Source organism: Cynoglossus semilaevis, chromosome 19 (genome assembly GCF_000523025.1).
Source record: "Cynoglossus semilaevis isolate Cse_v1.0 chromosome 19, Cse_v1.0, whole genome shotgun sequence".
Lineage (NCBI taxonomy): Eukaryota > Metazoa > Chordata > Actinopteri > Pleuronectiformes > Cynoglossidae > Cynoglossus > Cynoglossus semilaevis.
Window position 1 is genome coordinate 3,256,849 of NC_024325.1, and position 26,932 is coordinate 3,283,780.

Consider the following 26,932-nt stretch of genomic DNA (forward strand, 5'->3'; position numbering starts at 1 on the left):
ATATCGCAAAAACGCAACTATTACAAATCTCGTTTAAATGTACGTTGAGGTTATTTCTTGCAATACTCTGTATGCATTGTTACAAAATGTCTTTTAATTATTTTTTTTCCTTTTTTTTCTTCTTAGGCTAATAATAAATGAATGGAAATATTGGAAATTTAATCATTTTTATTTACTGCAAAAAAAACCTACGATAGAGCGAAAAATCTGCAATCCAAGAATACAATTAAAATATTAAAAAAGAAAACTATTAAAATTGTAAAAAAAAAACACTGAGGGCATGACAGCCGAACCTCGATACAGCGAGGGACGACTGCATGTTAGAACAACCTATTTCTGTCTAACCATATATTTACTGCAGAGGAAAAAATAGCTGTGAGTACGGTACGTTTTAAAAACAGTATTTGAGCAACACAAAACTCTTACTGAACCGTGAAATATTTTGTCAAACGAGAACCATTTCAAATAATTAGGATGTGTTTTAAAGAGATTTATTTATACAGTAACCCATGTACTGTGTGATGTCACGCAAGGCAGCAAACACATGATAGATGAGTCACGGTGTGACAGTTGAACCCTGTTTATTAGTTGCTGTGCCCGGCCCCTTATATGGGATATTTCATTATGTATGTTGTTAACATGAAGTCAGAGTGGCGTTATTATAGTCCCATCCACTGGTGATTGTACTGTTGCTCTTCACTTTTATTGCACTTGGACTTAAGTGGATTAGCAGATGATGTCATTTGTCCCCTAGACAGCAGCTCCAACAAAGGCCCATTTTCAATAACTGTGCCAATTTAACAAACCACTGGTATGAATTATTCATATCAGTGGCCCAGACCATCTGAACGGCCTCTTGGTCTTTGTGGTTTCATCTTAGCTCTTGTTTTGCCGAGCTGAAGGCCCGGGTTTGGTGGTATGGGAAAAAAAGGCAAGTAAAGTTGCATGTTGTTACAATACAATACATACACACATATATACATATACATATACATGCATGTGCACACGTGTGTGTGTGTGTAAATATTAGATGATTTTGTTAATGTGTTCCAAGGGATAAATGAAGTCCAAAAGTCTTGTTTTCTGAGCCAACAAACATCTAAAATGAAGTCCAAAAGTCTTCAGATGAATATCTCGGTCTTGTTTTCTGAGCCAACAAACATCTGACTATTATTTAGTCAGAAATAAGATTTTATCATAGTGAAGTCTTTTAATATTATTTTATGAGCAGACACAGACACACACACACACATACATACAGAGCATCACAGTAGGAGTAAGACAACATGCTACATCAAGCGTGGGCAAACTTTTTGACTCGTGGGCCACAATTGTCCTAAAATTTGACAGGGGGGCAGGTGAGGAGCAGATAGATGGAGCGTTTGTGTGAAATAAGATAAATGACATGTAAAAGTCATGCATAAAGGCTAAAATGCTAAAATGCTTTTATTAGCCTTCTCTGCGCCATCTATAGGGAAAATGTGGGCATTGCAGGGAAAAGGCAGAAGTATAATCACAATACAAACAGAATTATAGAATTTGGACAAGTTTGGACGGCCGGATTACAAAGCTGAACGGGCCACATCCGGCCCCCGGGCCTTAGTTTGCCCATGCCTGTGCTACATGGTGGACTAAAGCTAACCGAACCAGGTTGGGTGCAATCTTAGAAGGGTGCTGAGCAAAGTCGGTTGTGATTCTTTAAATTAACTGAGGTCTTTGTGTAAGACAGGATCAAGGAGAATCCTGAAAGAAAGACCTGCCGTAGTGTCCGGTTTGTGTTTTTATTGACTTTCGGAGTCGGTAGTTTGGTACTATTTCACTGACTCTGGCGTACATTTTGATGGACTGGTTCATTTTAATCAGAGTGATAGGATTTGAGGAGGAAAAAGAGGATGCTCTGAGTGAGAATCGCAAACTGGGATGATGACTGAAACGGAGACGAGGAGTGAGAATGTGTTGAATTATCCAGAGAACGAGGCAGAGAGAGAGAGAGACGGTGGGGAGGAGAAAGGTTGATTGTTGAGGAGCTGGGAGAATAAGTAAACAAACAGGTAGATGAGATGCTCAAGTAGAGCAGTACACTTAGTGTCTATCTGCAGGGAATGACAGAGAGAGGCAAAGAGGCTGATGGACACTCAGGGGGCTCCGCAGTTTCTTCAGCAAATAACACAAATGCCCCAATTCATTTCTCGGCTCCTCTCCCTTGTGTTGCCCGTCTTCTGTTTTCTGTGTATGTGGCTTTAATTGAAGCTTTCAGGCACAAAATTAAAGCAAGTGGGAATGCACCTCCGAGGAGCCGGCTCATCAGAGCTCATCAAAACGGCACAGCAGTAGGTAAAGGAGATTTTTCTGTAAGGCTGCAGCCTCAACTGAGTCACACATCCAAGACTAAAACTTTCTGTCCCCAAAACAAAGACAGACGCATAATTCACAAATTTGAATGAACTCAGCATTCAAAGTTTCACACTTTATATATTTAAATATTGCTCAAAAAGGAAAAAAGCTAAAAGTAAAAATACAAAAGAAAAAAAAAACAAAACATTTTTTTCCTTGTTAAAAAAGAATTTCCTACTGTCTAGAACTTTGTTTCCCAAAGACTGGGTCGCAGCCCTCAGGTGGTTCGCAAGAGGGTTTTTCTGGGGTCGTCTTGCATCATGTTTTGCGAGTTTACGAATAATGTCTATTGACTTGGGTCGCGAAGATTTGTGACTTTTAAAGTGTGGGTCCCCAGAAAAAAAAAGTTTGTGAAACACTGATCTACAGTACCACAGAGATGTTGGCATTTCATTATTTCAATGAATGGAACAATTTATTGCCTTTTACTCATTGCCTAGAATTTGTTTTTGCCTTTAGAAGTTTTAGAAAACGAACGACAAAAATCAACAAAAATATTAAATAAAAAAAAAAAATCTGGACTGTTAGATTAGAAAAGTCCAAACGAAGAAGTTCTCAGAAGCCAGAACAGGGGTCTGGTTACTGCCTCGAAAATAGTGAAGTTCCAACTCATTAGAATAATTGTTTTCACTCAGAAACTCAAGACGTTCACAGACGAGTGGTTATGAGTTAAAAATATATATACGGTGTACTTTGAAGCGTTGGCTTTTCCAGTAGGAGGTTCCCCCACGTTTCCAGTAAGATGCTGTTGTTGTTTGTGAGTGTGTGTGTGTGTGTGTGTGTGTGTGTGTGTGTGTGTGTGTGTGTGAGAGAGAGAGGGAGAGAGAGAGCTGAGCATGTTTTCAGCAGCCTTCTGACGTCTGGAGGGCCAGAGGTGGTGGTGGTGGGGGTGGGCTGTTTTTGAAGCACTGGTGGGCTTACTGGAAGTGTGTCAGACAGGAGAGGAATGCAGGAAGAGGGTGGGTGTCAACATGCGTGCGAGTGTGCATGTGTGATATATGGAGTCAGCGATGGGGTAGACCCTCGCTCGCTTATGTGTTGTGTTAGTGTGCAGTGTGGCTTCGCACATGCCTGCGGTAGTGTACGCACACGTGCATATCCTGGGGATTTATTGCTCCGACACGATGACCCAACTCCCCCTCGTCTCTCATTAAAACGCGGAGGTTTCCCACAGTCGGAATGTTCACGTGAACAGCGAGGCTGTAGTTGTTGTCGCACTGTGACGTCCAACTACACTGTCCCCGTTCTAGTGTACAAGCCAAGATAGGAATCCACTTATTGACAGAAATGTCTCTGACCCTCTGTGAGTGTCTGGCCTAATCTCTCTGATACTTCATTTTGTTTGCCGTTGGCAAGCAAACCTAAAGTCGAGAGATAAATCTAACTGGATATTTCGTTATTATTCCATTAACTTCATTTCCTGACGGGACTCCCCAAAGGATTAATAACCATCTATTTATTTTAACTTAAAGTCATACGACGAGCTGATATCCTCGCTTTCTCCGTACGTGGTTCACGAGCGTTACGAGAAGTGTGTTGATCTGTAGGTGCCGCTCGACCACCCGAGTTTGTCCTTGATGATTGAAGGCTTAAACGTCCACAAGATCTTTGTCAGATATTTCACAGATAATCACTGCTCATCTTGTCTCCGCCCGATCTGACTTGACACTTTTTTTCCCTCCGGAGAACACTGAGTTTTTCAAAGTCCTTGCCAATTATTGGACTTTGAGCTTGGCAGAGCAGGGCATGTGAGAAATCAGTATCTCTCAGCTGTTACTGTTTTTCCCCCGAACCACCGTGGGTTAGAAGTGATGTTTGATTTTCAAAAGTATAAGGAAAATGTCTTCTTTTTTTTTTTTTTCTTACGTTGAAAATATGCAACTAAATTACAGTAAAATGGTAATCAAATGAACTTTGTTTAGAATTAAAAAGGTAGAGGAGGAAGAAAAATGAAACATACTGTATATGCACATAATTTAAATGCATTAGGGATTTTTTTTTTTAAATCAAATCAGTTAATCCGTTTAGCTTAGAGACATCATTAAACCATTTTCCTCCTAAGCTCATCCCTCAAACAATGCTTAAGACTGTCAAAATCTAATTTATTCTAAATTTAATTAACATTTCTACTATTTTATTAAAAACCATCACTGTTTGTGGTAGCAGAGTGTGGGCCACATGTTTCTGCAGCTGGTTAAGTCACAAATACCTACTTTTATTTATTTTTTTAAAGGAGAAAAAAAAAAAGCATTAAGCTGACGCTGACAAAAGTTTCCCCTCCCTTTGTTTTTTTTCTTCTTTTTTTTCTTTAACCTAACGTCCAAACCTCAGACATATGTAGGTCCCACATTCACACAGTTTCTTTAAACTCCCCCTTTTTTTTCTTCAACCACAAGCCAGGTGTGTTTCTGCACTTGTGAGTGTGCGTATGTGAGTGTGTGTATAAGTGTTTGTATTACACTCAGGCCTTCATATATCTGGCTGCGACTGCACTGCGCCTGGACGTTTAAAATATAACGGTTGACGGTTATTAAAAAAACGAAACTGGAATAAAACATGTTCAATGAAAGAGTTAAAACATCAACAAAATTGTAATGTTGGAAAAACTACCCCTTACCTTTAAGTAAGTGTAAGAGTCTTGGTTAGTAAGCTAGAATTAACGGGGAGAAAATCGTTGATTTTACAGTTTGTTTTGGTTTTTTCTTTTGGTTGAGATGTTGCGACAACATGTTCATTTGCGAAATAAAACAAAATTTCTAAAGTGAATATGATACAATTGCCCTTATAGGGTTAACTGTTTTGGAAAACAATATCTATTTTAAATGATGTGCCGAAGCTACAGTGGTGACATTTACAGTAGCAGGAGGCAAACCTGTGCTAAAGATTTTTTTTTTCTGAGCAAAAGGGGAGAAAAAATGAGTTAATAAACTCCTGCGTTGGCAAAAAGTCAAAAAGCCGGCAGAGCTGCTGGAGGCGCTGCAGTGAAGCAGCTCTCAGTATTATCTGCTGGAGGAGCATACGTCGCCCTATTAACTGTCTCTGGGTGACAAAAAAGAGCAGATGCAGAGAGAGGGAGAGAGAGAGAGAGGGTTGGAAGTAAGAGCTTTCACTCCCAGAATGTCTTTACTTTTTTTTTTTTTTTTATTCCACCCTCCCCCATCTGCTTGCCCTGGCTTTTGAGACTTTATCTGTTGCAGGATTATCTTCTGCACAGACAGGACGAACATCAGGTCAGGTTTAAACTGTACTCCAGGCAGATCGTCAGATGCCTCCTAGCTGTGAGTGTTTGTGGCCTGCTGTGGTTTACAAGTCTGACCTTTGCCCTCAGAGGGACCTGTCCAGTACAAGTGTGCTTAATACCACCCAAGTGTTTAACACGGGCTGTTCATGACTTTGCTGCCTCTTAACTCTAACCTCTCATGTCACTTACATGACATTAGGGAGGACTAAGACTAGATTGCCATGATATTAAACACAGACCGGGCGTGGGTAAACTAGGGTCCGGGTGCCGGATGTGGCCTGTTTGGCCTTTTATTCTGGCCCGTCAAATTATGTTATTGATTAATTTATAATAGCATTATACTTTTAGCATTTTAGCATTTTAGCCTTACACCAGTACTTCTCAAATAGTGGGATGGAGTGCCCTGGCGGGGTCGAGGTCCCAAGGGGGGGGGCGTGTGAGGCTTTCAATGGAATATGGTATGCATATGGACATAAGTGTACCACTGCTGTACTGCTTGAATGATAACAAGCCTCCAGGTGGCAGCAACTCATGCATTGGTTTGTACAGATAAAAATATACGTTATCAGGTTCTCAATAGTATTTCAATTCCCAGGGGTGTGGTTCCGGGGCTGTTTGAACTTTTCAAATTAAACTACAAGCTAATGTGTGTAATACTTCCGAATAGATATATGAGTTGAAAGAGGTCCATGTTGCCGTCCTAGCTAAAAAGTACCAAGCGTTCCACTGTTAGCACAGATTAAAATGATCTTCTCATTACTCTCACTCAAATACACCACATCATTTTACAGGAGAGTGTGAAGGTTACTTCCAAGGTGCATTATTATGCTTTTTTCTCTCTCTTTCCAAAATCTGCCAATTGTAGGAACTCGAGACTCTTCATGAAAATCCATTGTGTCATTACATGTAGTGTTTCGAACAAAAAACAAGGTCTTGTCTGTGAGGCCTCATGTGCAGTGAATGCATATTTGCCCTTGTACTCACAGAGTTGTCATTGTTTTCAGTATTTTTTCAGGCCGGGATGGGAGAGGTTGGGGGGGGGGTGCTCATCTTTTACGGAAATCGGACCAGAATGCTCTGCAGTTTCTTTTGACAGATTCACACATTAAAGGAGTATTTTCTACGCAATATTTATATAAATAAATATTTATCTATGTAGTCATGTTAGCTACTATTTATGTTAACTGTGATGTGATGTCAGTTAACACAAACAACAGTGGTCAAACCTTGGCATAATAACATGAAGAGCAAGTCATTTAGAAGCTAACCATTTTACAGACTTGAGCACAGAAATAGTGGGAATCGCTTAGCGTGGGTATTGTTAGCTTTAAGTGGCAATCCAGCAAACGCGATTAAAAACAAATATTAAGAAGTTCAAATTTAAATATGATATAACAATAATTCAGTATGTGGAAGCTAACCTTGCTGTACATTTGTATTGATTTTTCCGTGAAGTACGGGACTAGGAAGAAAAAAAAGTACAAAAACAAAGATGCGCTTTAACAGGAAAAGGTCAACTTCCAAACTTGTTGTACGTTAGAAAAAGACAGACTTTGCGAGTGTTTGTTCATAGTGTAGTTTAATGCCTGTGTGTGTGTGGTGATTGTGAGGAGTTGTGTGGAAAGTCGACAGTTGAGAAGTTTCCTGCAGTATTTTTGTTTTGTTTTTTTCCCCCAAAGTGTGTTGACAAGGAACATGTTGGGGAGAGTTTATTGCAGCTAATTGGTTGTACACACCTCCCTGGGAACTTTCAGTGTGTCTGAGACACACACTTGCTTGACAGTATGACAGCAAAAAAAGTCTCTCTCTCTCTTTTTCTCTCTCCTTCCATCTTCCCCCTTCTCCCTAAGTCACCAACTGGTTTGTGTTAATATTCATGACCTGTACATGTTTCACAGAAATGGAAACACTTGACTGTCTGCTCCCATCATTTTTCCTTCCTCTCTGCGCGTGTGTGTGCGTAGTAACAATTCCTCATTTCGTATTTATGCCCATTTTTTATCCGATCGTCTGTATTCAGAGCGATGCACTTGGCCTGATAGTGAGAAGGAGAATCTTCTGGCTGTTCCTCTGAAATAGTAGATAACAGTATTATAAATCACATACTGGATTAGATTAGATATGATTAAATTAAGTTTGATTAAATCATCCCTGTGGCTACACTGGGTCATTGCTACAGCAGATAGCAGCCTGGAGCAGAAAATAAAAGGAAAAAAAAACATAAAAAATAACAGTGAACGAATGAAAGGGGTTCAAAAGGAAGATGATGGGTCTAAGCTCTGTCATTACGCAGTAATGCCGGCCTCATGCAGCCCCTGGTTTTCTTTTGAATTTGGATCGGTTTGTGCTGATTATTTAAGGGTGGACGCCGAATCGTATTTTTTGATACTTCATCAGTATCTGATAGTGAGTAGAGAGAACGAGGACAAGGATGAAGCGATAACGCTGTAGCCAAGCGGCGTGCTTGGTAACAACGTTTACAGCTAGTTAGCAGCTAGCCTTGGGCTTTAAGTGTAAAACTGTTATCTTTTGCTATTACCAAACATAACAAACAAAAACCCAAACCAAATAGCTTCTAAGTAATTTCTTCAAATGTTAAAAACATTATCTACAGAGGGTCTTGTTGTTTTTTTATTTAAATCTTGTCCTTTGTTTTTTTGCTGCTAGCCAACCCACTACACTCAGCACACAATTAGTGCAGCATGGGATCATGAGAGTCATGGGATATGTTGTATGTTTGTTTTTTGTTGCGAAGTACAGGATGAGGAAAAGAAATATCCTCATGCACATAAAAAGAATAATTTTCTAAACAGGAAGTCTCTCAGAACTTTTTCGCTAGTAAGAAAAGGACTGACATTTCAGCTGAGTAGAAAAACACAATTCAGGTCACAAATGGAAAATATGGATTAAATTTTTTTTTTCATTTTCAGTTTGTAGTATTTAGGTGGTATATGACAGCTATTAATGTTCACTTTTTTTTTAATTCAAAATAAAGAGCAAGAGCAATGCTAGTTCAATATAAAATGCTGAAACAAGCTCCAGAACTGTGTGCTGAGAAGGTCACAGGTGTGGAAGTCTGTAGATGATGGATTACAAGGCGAAGAGAAAATGAAAACAGCTCCGGCTTCTTCTGTCTGAGTGTATTTGTATGTCTGAGCCTGGCTTTATAGAGAAATATAAATGTGATCCTTCCCATCAAACTGGTGTAGAAAAGGCTTAGTGTGTGTTTGTCTGTATATAAATGCACACACACACACACACACACGCACATGCACCCGCCGTACATTCCTGGAATACAGTGACTCACGCTCATCCCGCAACAGATGGAAACCAATTTACACACACACATGAACGTTCTGTAACTCCTATGATATCATCTAAAGCAGAATAGCATGTGATGGGGTTGAAATGACCTTTTCTGTCTTTCCCTCTTGTCTGTTTTTCCTGTTTTTTCTTCTTCTTCTTTTTTTATCTCCATCTCATCTTTTCCCTTTTCTCTCCGCTCTCTTATCTTGCAAGGGCCGCTTTTTTAAAAACAACTCCCACACACTTATTCTCATCTGTCCTACCAAGACACTCATGTCAGCATGCTGCATACATGTATAAAGACCCCCTGCTGGGGAAAACAGGATGGCTTGCCTTGATCAACGCACAAATATTAAGAAGCGTTTCACTCTTGAGAGAAACCTGTGAAATGCCTTGCACCGCTTTATGACATAAACACTGTAATAATGGTGAAAACAACAACAACAACAACAACAGAGGCGGAGCCTGTAAAGATGTTTCTCTAAAAGATCTTCTGTTTGCTCCTCTCTCTGCTTTATTGCATCAGAATGAGGAGTCACATTTGAAAACAGCAGGCTGTAATTTACGGGGGAACCAGAGGGCAGCCCGAGCTGTCAGAATGTGGCAATGCAATCTTCTGGTTTTTATGGCTCAAACAATGCTCACGGGATCGTAACTCAGCTACGGATCACAACCTGTGACAGTTAAACACGAGTGTGTGTGTGTGTGTGTGTTTTGCACCTTTTAAAAAAGGAGGTGATCAAGCTGATGCTGCTGAGGGGACTATTAAATAAAGTTTTCTTCAAAACACACTTCATACACATACGAATATCATATGAAAGTTTAAATAAATCCTGAGGGAACTGCCTGTCTTCAGTGGAGTCACTCAGGAAAGCTCGATGGACAGTGTTGAGAAGGTATTTTGTGCCCCTCCTGAGAAGGGGAGAGCGTGTTGCGTAATGATTTATTTAAAGAAGTATTAGTGTTTCCTTCTGAAAAGGAAACTCTAAGGGAACATTGTGGCTCAGTTGTGTGACATTCCTCTCTTCCCATTGGCTAATACGAGTGTGTTAATCTTTCAGTTCCCAAAACACGGTCACAACTCGGAGCCCAAATGTAAACACGCTGTACTCGGTGGTGGGCCCATTCTGTGACGTGCAGCTTTTGTTGTCACGGCGTGTTTTATATTGTATTGTATATAAAACCCATTGAGTCACAGTACCTCATACCACATTTATCTGCTAGTTCAATCCTCTTAAAGGAACAGTCCGCCAGAGATTAGCAGCTCCGATAGGCACACAAAAAACATGAATAACCTGAAGTGGAATTTGTAACTTGGTTCTTTTCTAAAGTCTGAATATTTAATGTAAAGACAAAACCCATCATTCTGGCTGCCTCGTCCTTTTTAAAAAAATATTAATCAACTATAGAAGGCTGCCGTCTTTCTCTTGGGACACATCTGTTTTTATCAACAAGCTAATAAAATCCATTTTTGTGTCAAAAACGAAAACAGGAAGTTAATTGCCGTCTTTGATGGCTTTCACTTCCTGCTTCATGTATTTGCAAACCACCCGCCACAGTGTGTCTCTGAGCCTCAGTGTCCCACTTGCACCCAAGTAAATGGATAGAAATTATGAATGAAGACATCTCCTGCCCCGTCTGCCTGAATTCTGTATTTTCATGTACAAAGAAACTTTTTTTTTTTTAATTTTCTCTCTGGGTCTCACTCTCTCTGCTGCCCCTGCCTGTCTGCCCCTTGTCTATCCGCCCCTGCCTATCTGCTCCTGTGGTCGTTTTGAGACGTGTCTAAATGTTTAACAGTGTTTTCACATTTTTGATGTGGGTTGGAGAGGAAGTAGAAGGTGTATGAGAGCGAGAGAGAGAGAGAGAGAGAGAGAGAGAGAGAGAGAGGCTAGATGATAACACATTAAACCCTCCTGTAATGTACTTTCCTGGAGTTGAAAACTTTAACTTGAGTTTTGAGTTTCTTGGATTGTTGATAAAAATGTGTCCAATGTCGTTAAATGCCTATAAAGCTAATTTCTGAAATTTGAAAGCCTTATATTTCTTTGCGCATGCTAAATGTTGTCAATAAAAAAAATAGCAAAAAAATAGCTAATGAGAGCTAAAAATTCATGACACATTTTATGATTCTTACTTGAAGTTTGGCAAAGTAGCTTATTTTATTTTTATTATAATAAAGAAATAAAGAAAATATATACTGTATAAATACATTCATAGACATTCATATCACTTACTGTATGGCTAACCACTTCCGATTAGAATGCCCAGCTGCACCAAAGCTTGGCACTGACTCTCACTGAGTCTCGGCACTATTTTACAACATGCAATAAACCCCTGAGATTGTCATATTGCATTTCCTCTAAAAGTCAAGTGTACTTGTGTCTTTCCAAATTGCTGTTTTAATGTCAGGCTTACGGCAGAAACCTCCGGCAAATCATTATCATTTTCCGATTTCAAGCCGCAGAAGTGTTTCAAATGAAATGTTGTGAAATTAACGGTGAAACGCTGCACGCCTCACTCAACACATTAGGTTTTTGTTGATATAAAGTGAAACCATTGTCTGCTACCTCATTATAGCGCCGTGCCAAAGAAGTGCAGACAACTCGGAGGGGAGACAAAAGTGACACACTTGTGTGTGTCTGCCTGTAACCGGCAAATTAACTTGAAACACGTTTGGCTCTGCTTTGTAGCAGCTGTACGATGGAGACCTGCAAAATATAAATTATAAAGTAGTGGACAAGTTGTGTTAAAAAGTTTCTCTCCGCTGTAAAGACTGAAATAACATCTCATCTCAGTCTTGGAGTCCTAACACAGACAGGGGTTTGACAGGGACAACAAGATTCACAGAGTTAGAGATGCAAAGAGACAGGAGAGTCTATAAGGAAAGTCACAGTTCCTAGTAAAAATGGTAATTCACTGGTTTGCTATTTTTAAAAAAAAAAAAGTTCAGTTTTTGGTCCTCATTACTGCAGCACTTCCAGTCTTTTCTTTCCACGGTTCAGCTGTCAGTCAAACCGTGTGGGCAGCGCCTTAAACACGCTCGCCTCGGAATTACCGTTGCTAAGCTTTCAGCACTTCCTTTAACTTGGCGAAAAAACAACTTCTGATGCAGCGTGTGTTTGTTTTTGAATGTTCTCGTTGTGTGGTCATTTTGTGAGATTATATACTCTGGGTGTATCAGGTGAATTGGACGTTCAGAGTGGTGTTAAACCAAAGCAGTCATTTACTGTGAGATCAATGGGGAAACTCAATGGGATTTTTTTTTTTGCTAGTGGTCCATGTATAGCAAATCTTGTGGGGACATTTTTTTGGGGTCTAGGAGTTGGGCAGCTGAGCCAATTCCAGCTTCAGAGACTAACAACCATTTATACTCATAGGATATTTTTATTTTAAATTCTAATTTTAAAGCAGTGAAGTCCTTCGAGACATATGTGCTTTTTGAGTTTGGACTGTTTTTTTTATGGTCTGTATTGTCATTGTACATGGACTCGACTTTCAGACAGACAGACAGACAGACAGACAGATAGACAGACAGACAGATAGATAGATAATCCCTTGGGAGTTCCCTTCAGGAAATTTGGTTAGTGCATTTTTTCCTAAAGACTGGGTCACGACCCTCAGGTTTTTTTTTGGGGTCGTCTCGCATCAAGTTTCCCAGGAGTTCACAGTCATTGCAACAACTGTCTGCAAACAAACCTCAAAATAGCTGCCAGTTTAAAAGCTCCACCTGTGTCTGATTTTCTTTTTAAATAGTGTATAATTAATTATAGCCTATGTATTTAATGTTAGCATTCTGTCCTGTGTTTCTGCACGCTAGACAAAAGCGCAAAAAGGCGCCACTAACCTCAACTGCGCAATTTAACAAAAAGCACTTGAACAACGTTGTAATCCAATTAAAACTCGCAATGATTTTGACTTTTAAAATATGGGTCCCCAGAAAAAAAGTTTCGGAAACACTGAGTTAGAGTGTCTGATCAAGCTAATCTAAGCTTTGCTAGGCTAATGTGCGACAACATGAAAACTATATAGGCCCTATAGTATATATGCTTTGTATATTTAGTATGCCAATATATTGTAGTGCAATATTTTGTAGGGCAACAATAAGTGAGAGAGTACTTTGAGGTTTGAGACTAAAATAGAAGTTATGGTTTAGTCAAGGCTGCATGAAAGGGTGGGGTATTTGTATTAAGTAAACTCAGGGTAAGTGGATGGGGAATGCATGTCTATTCCAGTGCTCGCAACAAGACAAAAGCCTGTGTGTGTGTGTGTGTGTAAGAGTGAGATGCTAATTGCTGTTAAAACAACACAGGGTGAGTTAGCTCTAAAGGTCACTGTGTAAATGATGTTTTCGTGTTTCGGGGGGATGATTGATTTCGTTGACATGAATATGACATGAAGATGACTCATTGCTCCCAATGATCACTAGCCCGCTGTGTGTGTTTGTGTGTGTGTGTGTGTTGGAGATATGGTTACATTGTCTAGTCCAAACATAGGTCGGTTGACTCACTGTCTTCTGTAGTTCCTGTCTAAGTGTGTTTTGCATTTACTGTAAACATGACATCAGAATGAGTCATTTTCTATGGACTGTCACTGTTTTTAGGAAGTGCGCACTGCACAAATTCTAATGAAATACTGCACTTTGGAGGATACTTTAGGGATTTGCTCGTAAATCTAGATTCTGAGGTCCATTATCCAGATAAATGAGATTATTATGATCAGAAAGTTAATTTAAAAAAACAGTTTCACTCACAGGACTCTGGTTAAAAAAATATGAAACTACCATTTCATCAGAGACATTGGTGAGTTTCTGTAGACTGCTGGTCGGCAGTGGTACTACAGTCAAGAAGTATTTATAAATAGTCACTGGTCTGTTTTCTGCTATTGTGAAGTGTGGGGACGAGCAGGCACAAAGGCATTATTTTTTAAAAAATGGCATTTTACAAACAGCTTATTCTAAGTGGTACAGGGTCTAAGCCTAAGGATTTTAGGATGCGTTGGTGATTATTTGTCAAATCAATTTGCTTGTTTTCTTTAAGCCCGAGTTAAAAAGTGAATACTTACATGTACATAATATCAACAACTGACAACAGGCTCTCAATGATTATAAGTTTCTACGGCAACGTCAAAGACTTTTGACCAGCTTCCCACAGTTTCGGTGACAGGAACATGGCACCATTTTCTGGACCCTTTTATGTGAACGGACCCCAAAACTGCATGACCTGCAATGACAAACCATCAAGAGTGAGTAAACTTGTGCCTTGTCGTTGGCAGCTGGCCCGATTATCCTGCTACTCACAGAGACACACACACACCCACACCGACCGTGTCTGGTGTGAAAATGGGGGCTGAAAAAGAAAAAAAAGAAGAGGGATTACTGGGAAGAAAAGGGACTAGCGGGTTTTCTCAGCCATACTGTGACAGTGAGGTATTTGAAGAATGAGAGATTATTTCAAACTCGCACACAGACCTCAGTATGTACACACAGGGAAGTGATTGTTTGCATCTGACAAGAGTGGTATGTCGGAACAAGTGGTTAAATCTTGTACACACTAAATCCCCCCCCCCCCCCCACCCTCCATCTTCACCCCTGTTTTTGGAACACACAAAATGAACATTTTGAGTTTCTATCAGGGCTTTAATTTATCACTGAGACTCGGCCAGTAGAAGAAAGTTCTTCCTCCGTGATGCGCGGGCAGAGAACTCTGCTGCACTCAGCAGTTTAACATTGACTTAACAGAAATTCTCAGATATCTCGAGTGTGTTTTCTCACGGCAAAAAGGTTTCTGGTTGTTCAAGCTCTGATGGTGGCCCTGTCCCGACATGGTGGTTGAATCTTCGCCTTTTGTTTGTATGGTTGTACTATCAACCATAAAGACAGCAATGGATACGAGAGACCAATTATTTGGTTTTGTTTTCGTCTATTTTCAAATTGATTTTTGTTCCTTCCATAGATCTTAATTTTTTTTCTGTTTTTCCTTGGCTGCGGTTTTCCTTTTCCACCTATTTATTTACATCATTACTGACAATTACTTGCTGTCGTGAGCATAATTGTCTTTCGGGTTAACCCCACTTGGATGTTCTTGAAATTGCCTTTTTGGTTTTTTTTTTTTTTTAGATCCTCAATTTTAACAACCGTAGCCCATGTTTACTTTTTTTTTTTTTTTAGATCCTCGATTTTAACAACCGTAGCCCATGTTTACTTCTCTTAATGCTTAAACGATGCAGATTAGTGTCGATCCCCTTGAAATTCCTTGCATAAGTTACCAATGACTTTAATTGCACCCAAAATAGCCCTGCGAGGATCCTGGTGAAATCACCGCAATCTCACTATCACCGCAGTAGTAGCAGTACTATTTCATTCTGTACTGTAGTACCAAATGTAAGTGATAGTGAAGTCCCTTGTTTATGCAATGCCCTCTCTGACCATCTGGGGACGCCACAGACAACTGTAATGTTTTAAAAAGGCGTAAATCATTGTTTTCTTAGGAAAACCTACACTGTACACTGTCTATAAGACTTATAAATAAGTGGAGACTTTTTTATACGATAAAATGTTTTATATAATAAAACGTGTTGCCAGTGTTGGTCAGATGGGCCACATGTTAGCAAATGCTGGGAGAACGGTTGCCTCTACAGCGAGACGATCACCGATGCGGAAGTTTGATAAAGGTTAGCACCACCATTAGTGGTTGATCTTTCCCATGTGTGCGTGGGTTCTCCGTGGGTACTTCGGGTTCCTTTTACTTAGTCCTCACCTGTAGAAAGCTGGCATTGGCGCCCCCCAGTGCCCCTTGCTAAAAGGGAATAAATGGTAGATAATGGATGGATGGATGGATGTCGGGTGCTGGTCAGATGAGTAAAAGCTGGTCATGACTTTGTGATTTGTGGAGCCTCTGGATTAGGTCTTTATTTTGAAGCATAAGGGCCGGAATACTTTAAATCCTAATTCTTAGCAGTGCTTCATTTATACTTCAAAATATTTTGAAATCACTCAGTGTTTGTTTTGGTGAAGCTGCCAGCTAATTAAAATCACTACAGTGAGGTGTTTCAAAAATTAAGATTCTCTGTGATCTCAGAGCAGCAAACAGTAAGGTGCACCATGAGTGTCAATAAAGTGTGAGCGTCAGATTTAGAACATTTGAAATCATCATTTTTAATTTTTATTTTATTGCTCTTTTAGCATCTTCCCTATCATGTCAGTTTTCTTTTTTTTCTTATTACCATTTATTTAATCCTTTTTCCTCCTGTTGTGTCACGTCGGTGTTTTTTTTCTATGGTAATTAGGAAGGACAGCCCTGCTCTTAATGAGTGATCTGTCACTGTGTGATTTGTGTTTGTTATAGGCATGTCCTGTGTGGGCAGAATGTCATACTAGGAGCCGGGGTTTAGTCACCGTCACTCTGCCCACACTGGAAACTTGTCATGAAAAACAACGTCTACTTTATCTCGGCTTAAGATAAAAACTTTTATCTGGGGTTTATATAAATAACCTGGATTTTTCTCTTCAGCAGCTGCTGGTAAAAACCAGTTTGAAATGTCTGAGTGCAGGGAAATGCTGGTACAATGGAAGAAATGTATAAGTATGTAGACTAGGACACAGATACATACTACAAATACTCTTGACAGAAAAAAGTTTCCATCATACAAAAGTGATATTACATAATATAAAAAAATGCAAATACCCATTTGTCACCTACTGGGTCTGTTTTGCACGTTTAAATATTTTTGAGAAGAATTCTGAACCTCACTTGCCTTAGAAAGGTCGCAGGAGAAAAGACAGGAAGGGGGCAGTGTTGTAGTGTGGCTGTAAATGTTCCCCCACAATACCCGAAAAAGCGAATGGTTTTCAATGTGTATTTCTTTTCTACGCAATGCAAACATTTTTCCCCCTTTTTGTTGAATTAATAATTTCCCAAAATTCAAAAGCGTCACTCTTGGTAATTTTTAAATTTTTTTTTATCAGAGGCCGAGATGAGTCATGTGGGTGATAACATGTCAGAAGGTGCCTCCCTGTTGTCATATTTTTTTTTTTCAAGCTACCTACTGTTTCCAGTTATTTATTCATAACTAATAGGTTTTAGCCACCCTAAAAAAAGTGATTTGCATCAGTTATATGATCCAGGTGTCTCTCCATCTCCGTCTTTCACTTTCACTCACACGTGAGACGATAAATCACCCATCCTCTCGGCACAGGCTCATATAACAGACTTTTCAGTCCAGATATACTTTTACAGTTCCTACTCCCCTGCTCCCCAGAGACACATCCAGTGGAGTAAACTGAAGACACTTGTGCTCAGGTCCTCGGCGCTCAGCTGCAGCAGGAGCAGGAGCAGGAGCAGGAGTGAAGGCAGGGGGTTGTTTGGTTTTCACTGTTTAAGAATTCCAGCTCCTCAGCGAGCAGTTCCTCCTCATAAATATTTCACACGACGCACTAGTAAGATCAAAGCAAACTTGGCTGTTGTATTGTTATGAATCTGAGGGAACATCTGAATATTCCCTTCTGCTCCTCCAGTGTAAACATGAGTGATTTCCAAGGTGCCTTTAGTATTTCAATTTTTCTAAATCTCAACTCCTCGACGTTGAAAAGAGAGTGTAGTGAACATTTGTCCACAGTAGAGGTGCGCCAAAACTATTAATTTTATGAGACTTAATAATACATGTTGCACAATATAGGATATACTCAATTGTTTTTTACTAAGTAGTCGTCAACTTAGCATTTAAAAAAAGAGTATAGCATTGCTAACCAAACAAAAAGGTTCTGTATCAGGACATTTGTTCCTCAAATTACCTGGTCATTTTATTACATGTTAGTTAATTTTTTTATTAGTTAATTTTTTTTTCTGAGGGCAGCTAACCAGTTGTCGCCATGGTTTTATCATTAATTAGGAGGAAAAAATTATATTGTTAAATTTGGTTTCTTGTTGAGGTCATGATATATTCAAGTTTATGACCAATTGATGGAAAATACTATTCAAAAATAGATTTGGTGGCAGAATTAGAAGCATAGCGTATGTACACACTATAAAACCAACCAAACAAAATATGCAGCAGTGAGGTACTTCACATGTACACAAAAAAATGACTTTTCTAACGAACCTGACTAAGTATTTTGGGTTTCCCCAAAGCCTGGCTTCGTCATAACCACATAACAAGACAAAACATCTTTTTATAGCTTCACATAAAGCTTTTATTGTCTTCACCGCAGACAGACGACTCTGCACTTTATCTCTGCCTTTGTTGTTATAATAAAGCCTGGATCACAGGAGACCTATTGCACATGGATTTGTTTACCTGTATTATGTAAGATCAGTTCGAGCCCGTCAGTCAGGATTTGATTGTTTCTGTGCCTTCTAGTATCTGTTTGCACTTGATAATGTGTGTGTGTGTGTGTGTGTGTGTGTGTGTGTTTGGACACATGATACTGACAACGCCAGGAGGAACACACTGTACTCCAACCCTCTGCTGATCCACATCCTGGGGAGGGATGACTTGACATTATTTTAACATCCTCATGTCTCTTCTGCACTGACAACCAAGCTAAGGGGTAAAACCAGACAACAACAAAAACTAAAGCATAGACCAGGGGGTTGTCAAACATACAGCCCGCGGGCCAAAACCGGCCCGCTAGAGTGTTTGGTTCGGCCCACTTGATGAATCTTGAAAATAAAAAAAATAAAAATTCACACCTCACACCTTAATTAAATATGAATAAATAATCAATATCTGATATACTTGTACTTCTTTGCATTAAAACCAACATGGACTTATTGTAATGTATAATTTTTTATGTTATCATTCTACTGGTCCGGCCCACTTGACATCTAATTAGGTTGTATGCGGCTTCTGAACCAAAATGAGTTTGACACAGCTAGCATAGACAGTAGGATTACTTTCTTGTGGGTGGGTGTCGTGTGTTTCCCTAATTCCCTTTCTTCCACTTCACTGCACAGGCGTGTTAGTTCAGTATCTGATTTCACTCTAAAACACTTAGTCCAAATGTAGGTACAACCTACATGTACATACTTTGTTGCACTGGTAAAAAAAAAAAATGTTTCCATATCCCACGAGTGTTTTAAACACTTGTAATTAGTAAATATGCTCAGGGCGTTAGTACTTCGTAATTACACACTTCATAAACAGAGAGATGACTTGCAGAATTCTGGAAGGAGAACCTGTCAGTGTCATTTAATTGGTTCAAAACTCATCACTTCATACATCTGAGCACACGTACACAGATTTCTGTGACTTCCACTGCTAGCCGTGTTTTGATAATCCTCTGTGCGTCGGGATATAATATTCTCCTCTCAGCCTGTGAGTGAAGGAGAACTGTGCTGTTTTTTTTTTATTATTATTTACAAGAAAGCCAAACTGTCCACCCGCGCTGACAAACATGTCAAAAACAGCACCTAATTATCGGCAGATTTAACGTTCACCTGTATGCCTCTGTGTTGCTCCACTACTAATAATGCCTCCGAGCCAAACTGTCCACCCGCGCTGACAAACATGTCAAAAACAGCACCTAATTATCGGCAGATTTAACGTTCAGCTGTATGTTGCTCCACTACTAATAATGCCTCCGTGCCTGCACGCTAGATAGATAGATAGTTACCAGCTGTGTAAAAAAATGACAATTACTGACAAAATGCTAACATTCAACTGCCAAAAAGACCTGTTTGTGATTTGGAGATATGTGGCAAACCAGCTCTGGTGAATACCTTTAATGGTCGAAGGTGTTAGACAGTATTTGTTAGAACAAGAGTTTTGAAAAAATGTGGCAACCGAGTTTCACGCTCACCAGCCAGCTTCATAGACGGGAGTGCAGGTGTAATAATGCAGCGCCGAGAAAACTGACGGGAAGGTAATGAGACGTGGGTAAAGATGGCAGTGCAGTTGAAGGAAGGAAAGAGAAATACCATTAGAAAGTATATATTTGTTTTAACGTGAACTTGAAGTAGAGGTGAGCGAGCTGGTACGACAAGCAGAGACATTAGACAGTATAATTACACGCCGTCTCTTTCGTCATTATCGGCAAAACTAATTAAATATGGACCTGTTGTTTTATCGCTCCTATCGTTGACACGTTAATTAATTCTGGATATAATTATTTTGTTTTTGTTAACGTTATCTTATGTTTGAATTGTCACTGGAGATACGTCGATAAAACTGTCGGGTTGAGGACAGTGGATAAGGAGAAAACGATCGTGAGAGAAAGGAGAAAAGGAGGAATCGCCAAAGACTTTGATCATTATGAATTATAATAATAATGTTGACGATGATGATGATGATGATGATGATGATGATGGTAAGGTCAATGAGGGGTGATCTAGTTTTCCCTAACGTGTTGTTGTTGTTGGACTAAATTCCGAGTTGCAGGTTGTTTTGATTTTGTTATGATCGCTGACGCAGCTCACCTTTTTCCGATAAAGGTCACGACTGTACCAGACAAATGTCCGTGTGTGTGCGTTCGGGCGTGTGGGTGTGTGAAAGTTAATATGTTACTATGCCAAACATAGAGCTCCTGTGTGCCAGTGTGTGTGTAACTTTTCTTTTTTTTATCCAATTACTCTCTGCCTGGTGTGCTTGTGATGCAGTTCATCTTCATATTCAATATGTGTGTGTGTGTGTTACCTGGTTTTCGAAGGCCCACTGTGTGTGTGTGCGCATGTGAATATGTGTGAGTTTTTATTGACTCCCAGTGGGTCGAGCACAGTTCCTGACCCTGTTTCCTGTTGTTGTTGTTGGTGCATAGACAGAGAGTCAGGCCTGAGGCTGCGGGCACCAGACACTGCCTGGAGGAACTTCCTGGCACTGTAGCCTTACAACCACTTGATCTGTCATGGCCGGGCTGCATGTTTTGACCTGATGTAATGTTTCTGGACCGTGAGGGGGGAGAGACCCGGACATGGGCAGGGCATCCCGTTTGTCATCAGCATGTCAATAGATGAAATCCTTGCATCTGAAATGACTGAAACATTCTGTGTTACTATGGTAGCAGAGGTTCAGTTCCTCCAGGATCGCACGCTGCAAACAAAAAATGCTACAATGCTCAATGCTAATAGGTAACTGCTAATGCACGAATCTCAGGATCACAAATATACGGATAGTAATGAGACAATGACGATTAACAGTCGTTTATTTATACTTAAGTGAGTAGGGATGTCCAATAATATCGCCCCACCGATAATATCGGCCTGATATTAGCATGTTATGTAATATCTGTTCGAATCGTTATCGGTTTTTCCTCTGATAAAGAAAACCCAATAATGCAATGCCTGGGTATCGCCAAATGATGTGTGCTCTAAAAATAGTTTTGGGGAAAAACAGCTGTATATTAAAGTGACAGTCACTAGATGGCAGCATTGCAGCTCATTTATCTTAATCTCATATTGTACAAAACATACAGTGGTTTCTACAGATAAATAAATAAATATTACCAGGCCTATATTGGTATCGGTTGATGTCGGTATCGGAAAACAAGTGTTTGGACAATATCGGCAAAAAAAAAAAAAAAAATTGGAAATCCCTAGTGTTGAGGTATTGTACTTAGGTTTTGTCTTGAATTTATTACAGTAATAAAGAGAGCTTAAACAAAAGTGTTGAATTCCAACTTCACATTTTGGAGAAAATGCTCATCTACAACGACAAAAAAATGTTTTTACTTTGTGTTTGAAACAACTGACTAATTAAAAGGTATTTCCAATAATATCCCAATTTTGTTCCTCTTTGTTCGGCACAGACTCCCGCTAGAGTCGACATGCGGCTCATCTGACAACAGACTGGAGAAGAACGGTGGTCTTCAGCCTCCTCACACTCAGCTGCATGGTTGCTATGACCTGGATGATCTGGATGTTGCTTGGCTGGAGGTCGTCAACCAGGAGTTCCGACAAATGGGTGAGTGCGAAGTGAGCTTCGACAGTAGGTAACAATTGATGGTGAATGGTGGAAGCAGAGAAGATATTTGACAGCTTCTGATTCCTATGGGGAAAATTGTTTCAGTTTTTGAACTTTACAGTTTATGAAAGAACTTCAGGAATGAGTCTGCACTTATATTTTATTTCCAATGTATAACTGTAAAAATGCCTGAAAAAAATAATCACTAATCATTAATCCCTCACATCTTATTTGTTTTAATGTTTTAAGTCAGGGAGGAACTTGTATGAAGTTTGAACTTGCCCAAAAGTGAATCAGAATGGCGTTCAATTCCTACTTGTTGGTATCAATTCACTCAAGTGACACCTTTTTTATTATTCATAGTAATTTAAAACACCAAATCCCTCCCTCCCTCTCTCTGTGTTTAATCTAGTACACCAAATCCCTCCCTCTCTCTGTGTTTAATCTAGTTTATCATAGCTTCTAATTTTTTGCCTCGGTGACAGCCGTTGACCTCGGAGTTCTCTTTCACCTTCTCCATTTTATTCTGTATCATATCAGCTCCTCTTAGATAAAGCAGTAATTGTATTTATAAATCCCTGCCAGGGTTTCGGGCGTTATTTTTGGGACACAGTATCCATAAATCACACAGGGGTCAGAACGGAAAACATTGGTGACTCACTTTACAGCCCGCCTGGCCCTGATTGGTTCGGCAATTGAAGATTTATTGTCTCAATTTTTTCTTTATTTTCTGCAGTAGGGGTGTTCATCAGAGTCTGTGCTGACAGCTGTCATGTGCGCCAACATTGACGCAAACACGTAAAATCGGTATATGTACTGAGAGTACATGGAGTACAGGAACCGGCACGTGCTTGTGCGTCATTTCTTAACGATGCCTTCCTGCCGATCGTGTGTTCTTGTTCGGCTCACGATGTAAATGTCAAACCAGATCAACGTCTGACTCCTTCACATCAACTGCAGAATCAAAAACAAGCGCTGCCACTTGGCTCCGGTTCACAGTCCTATCTGTTTTGTATTCCCCGAGTCCTACTCGGATTTATTCTTCGCCAGCGTCATAAAGTTGCACAGTACACACTTTAGAGTGGAAAAAATCAATACAGTGAGGTTGAGCAGCGACACGTGGCCGTCGTCGGAGATCCGAGAATAACTTTAAAGTTAAAGTTAAAGTTAATGGCAGTCGCATCATTTGTAATCACATCAGATGTCGACTCCGTCCTCACTGTCGTCTCACCCTGAACTCAACAGAAGAAAAAAAAAAGGAAAATAGGGACAGAGGGCAGCATCACTACAACACTGATGACATCACTCTATACTCTTAGTTTGCCGTTCGTTGCTATAGTTACTGAGTGAATAGGAATTTTACTTGAGTTGTTGATTAATAACAACTGATGTTTGTTGATAGATCAGGTGTTGAGCAGCGTTTTTTTTAGTAAGAAAAATATTCACTGAATTACAGTGAAATATTGCAATATTTTGTTGCACAATACACAATAATTAAACAGCTTCGTTTTAATGAATAATATTCATATACAGCATTTATATTTAGTAAAAAAAAAGAACACATTCCTGTCATATTTTCATTGACATTTTCTTGTCATAAAAGTCAAACCTTTTGCTCTCCGTCTCGTTGTTCTCAATCCGTTGCTGTGAAATCTTACCTTTTCCAGCCAAGTAAGTATTTCATCAACTATTAACCAGCCTTAAAGCGAGGTACCACTTGAGATGCAAATGCAAAAGAGAGAATTCTAATGTTCACACCGTTGGCCTGTGAACTGAGCTTAGCTTTGGGCGAGAAGTTCAAACCAGAATATTTGAACTGTAAATGGACTTTTATCAAAGATGAACAGCGCCGTTTCTCTTTGTCGTTGTTCTGCTTCACAGAGACTTCACTCCCACGTCCTCCGGCTACACTGTTCAGCAGAAATATTCCTTGGCTTTTACAGTACAACAACACAAACAGAACGTGACCCTGTTAACTGTGAATGCAAAGAAGGAGCCGTGTGTAATTTTAACACTTTTCTCACTCTCCTGGGCCAGAAATAACTCCGTAAATTGGCTCAACACATTTTGAATTTTTCGAAAAGGAAAATCCTCCTATGGCTGTTGACCTTGTTGTCAAGAAGCTTTGTGACGACCGTGTAGTTTCACCAGTTTAAATGACTTAGCGTAGAACAAGTGCAAAACGAACACACGAAAATAGGCCAAAACTAATGAGCTTTCTCTTTATGTCTCTAACCCTCCAGCCCTGCCAGAGCTGGACGAGCTGACCATGGAGTGTGTTCTGGTGGAGCTCGAGAGCGTGTGTGAGGAGAAGATGCAGCAGGCCATCGAGGCGGAGGAAGGCCTCGGCATCGAGTACGACGAGGACGTGGTGTGCGACGTCTGCCGGTCGCCCGAGGGGGAGGACGGCAACGAGATGGTCTTCTGTGACAAATGCAACGTCTGTGTCCATCAGGTCAGGAACAGCAGTATCTTTGCTCGTGAGAATGTCTCTCTGTAAGAACCGGACCTTCACTGACGCCGGGCCGCTCTCTGTTATCAGGCGTGTTACGGCATCCTGAAGGTACCGCAGGGGAACTGGCTGTGTCGGACCTGTGCTCTGGGGGTGCAGCCCAAGTGTCTGCTCTGCCCCAAGAGAGGTGGTGCCCTCAAGCCCACCCGCAGTGGAACCAAGTGGGTCCACGTCAGCTGTGCCTTATGGATCCCAGAGGTGAGACTTGGGCAAAGACACAGGGAAAGTCTCACACACACACACAGACACACACACAAAAAACGTGATTTTGTTTACTTGTTTACTAAACCACAAACTCAAGGCCCGGGGCCCAAATTTGGCCCGCCAAGTCGTTTTGTGTGGCCGGCGGGAGCTAAAAAAGCAGTTAGTAAAGTCCATGCAGCAGAGTTTTTTAACCTAAGAAATTAAAACTTTTTTTTATTACACAGCAATGAACAAAATTTGGAGCTTGAATAAATAATAATCAATTGCAGAAACATGTTATGGAGTAGTTACATTTATACCAGCGGTCCCCAACCTTTTTTGTTCCAATGACTGGTCAGCCAGTACCACCTGTTACTACAGACGGTACCAAGGTGCTGAGCATTGAAGCATCATTAAATTTTCAAATTAAAACATCTGTCTGAATGACACATTATTCTAAAATATTACTAAGTAAATTAGTAAAAATTAAGTACTTTTTTTTTCACTGTGGCCCGGTACCAAATGACCTATGGACTGGGACTGGTCCACGGACCAGGGGTTTGGGACCCTTGATCTATACAGTCTTCCCATCAAGGGGAACTGTACTGCTGATGTGGCCCCCGGTGAAAATGAGTTTGACACCCGTGCTCTAAACTGCACAGGTACTTTAGTGGCCGTGACTCCTGGAGGCACACGAGAATCTTAAAAGTTTTAACCATTCATCTGAGAAATCACCACCTCTCATAGCATCACTCTGCAGCGGTGATAATGGATGGAGCGTGTGCCTCCTCCTCTGGCTCTGAGTGTTGTTTGAGTTATTAAATATCGGCTCTGGAGAGAGAATGGCTGCTGTTTATTTTGCATGAGTGCATACAGCTGCTGCCATCGGTGCAGAAAGCCTTAAATCCTACAACTTGACTCGGCAAAACACGCAAACGTACAGGAAATGTGTGTGCATAAGCAGGCCGCTGTCGGATGAGACCATGAAATACGTGGAGAAGTGCACCACCTTAAGGACATGAAACACCGTGGGATGGTTATTGCAGACACCACTTCTGTTGCACTTGGCATTTTTCATCTTAGCATCAAAAAAAAAAAGTTTGTGAAAAGGCTGCGGTCTTCAAGAGCTGAGTTTCTGAAAAAAAAAAAAAACACCGCCGAGAGACGTAAACACGCTTCAGGTCTTTTCAGGTCTTCACTTATCAAAAGACACAAAAGAGGCGCCTTACAGCAAAGAAATGCTCCATTTGAAATATGTTTAGGACAGAAAAACATTTTCTGTGGGAGCAAGACGAGTTTCACCTTTAGCTTGACCTGCATTTAATCATCTTTGGCCCATTTTGAAGTATATCTTTAAATATTAGCAGGTTCTGCTCTAACTGCTTTTTCTATTTCTATTTCTGGCCAAAGTGGCTTTTGACAAACTCCTGCTAGTTTGTGAAAGTGAAAATCAATTTTGCATCGTACCCTCGAATATGAACTTGTCCAGCGATAGGCTGCTTTAAGAACATGCTCTTCTTGTTCTGCTGCTGATTAGTGCAGGAAAAATTTCTATCAAGAACACGTGTCAAACTCAAGGCCCGTGGGCCAAATGGTGCCCACCAGTTCATTTTTTATGGCCTGGGAGAGCGTAAATAGAATTTAAGAAAAGTCCATGCAGCAGAGTTTTTTAACCTGAAAAGTCTTTTTTATTACACAGCAGTGGACAATATTTGTAACTTGAAGAAATAATAATCAATTGCAGAAACAGTGCCTTCAAGAAGAACTGTATTGCTAATGTGGGCCCCCGGTGAAAATGGGTTTGACCCGGCACTACAAGCCCAACATTTAACACCCACTCCTAAGTGTCGGTCCAAACTTGCGTAGTGTACGAAGGTTGTGTTTGAAACGGAAGGTGACATTAGGTTCTGCAAAAACATCGCAGAGCAGATCATAATTCAGGCGTCATGCAAGAGAGCAAAGCTGGAACCGATTCCTGCTCTTGAAAGCGAGTAATATTTAGAGGCAGGATTTTTTTTATGCTGCCGCCTGCAGTGCTTTGAAATCAAGGTGTCGTTAATACGTTGAATTTATGGCGTCAGTTATTTTTTACGGTTCTCGAAAAGAGCCAATTGGGTTTCCTTACGACTGGATACTGGATTTGACATTCTTTTCCATTTTTAATACGGGGGAAAAAATATATCTTTTATAGCTTCAGGCGAAAGGTTAGGAAATGTCCAAGTATGTTTCGACCATGTTCACTGCAATTACTCAGCAAATAATTCACCTGGGAGTCGGAACGACGATAACCACCTCTGATAGTTTCAGTGGATCCACACAAACACTCATGATAGCCTTGAGGGGGTTTTATTTGCAAAGCCACACACACCTGTGTGTGTGTTCCCCCCCACCACCACCACAAT

The 26,932-nt window shown here is 40.3% G+C and overlaps 1 protein-coding gene across 1 annotated transcript in view; it reads left to right on the top strand.

The window, feature by feature from the left end:
- jade2 (jade family PHD finger 2) overlaps window positions 1-26,932 on the top strand; it is a 131,285-nt gene that overhangs the window by 53,556 nt on the left and 50,797 nt on the right. The window contains 3 exon segments of the mRNA XM_008332321.3: window positions 21,681-21,835; window positions 24,079-24,290; window positions 24,378-24,545. Coding sequence (XP_008330543.3) covers window positions 21,681-21,835; window positions 24,079-24,290; window positions 24,378-24,545 — 535 coding nt within the window.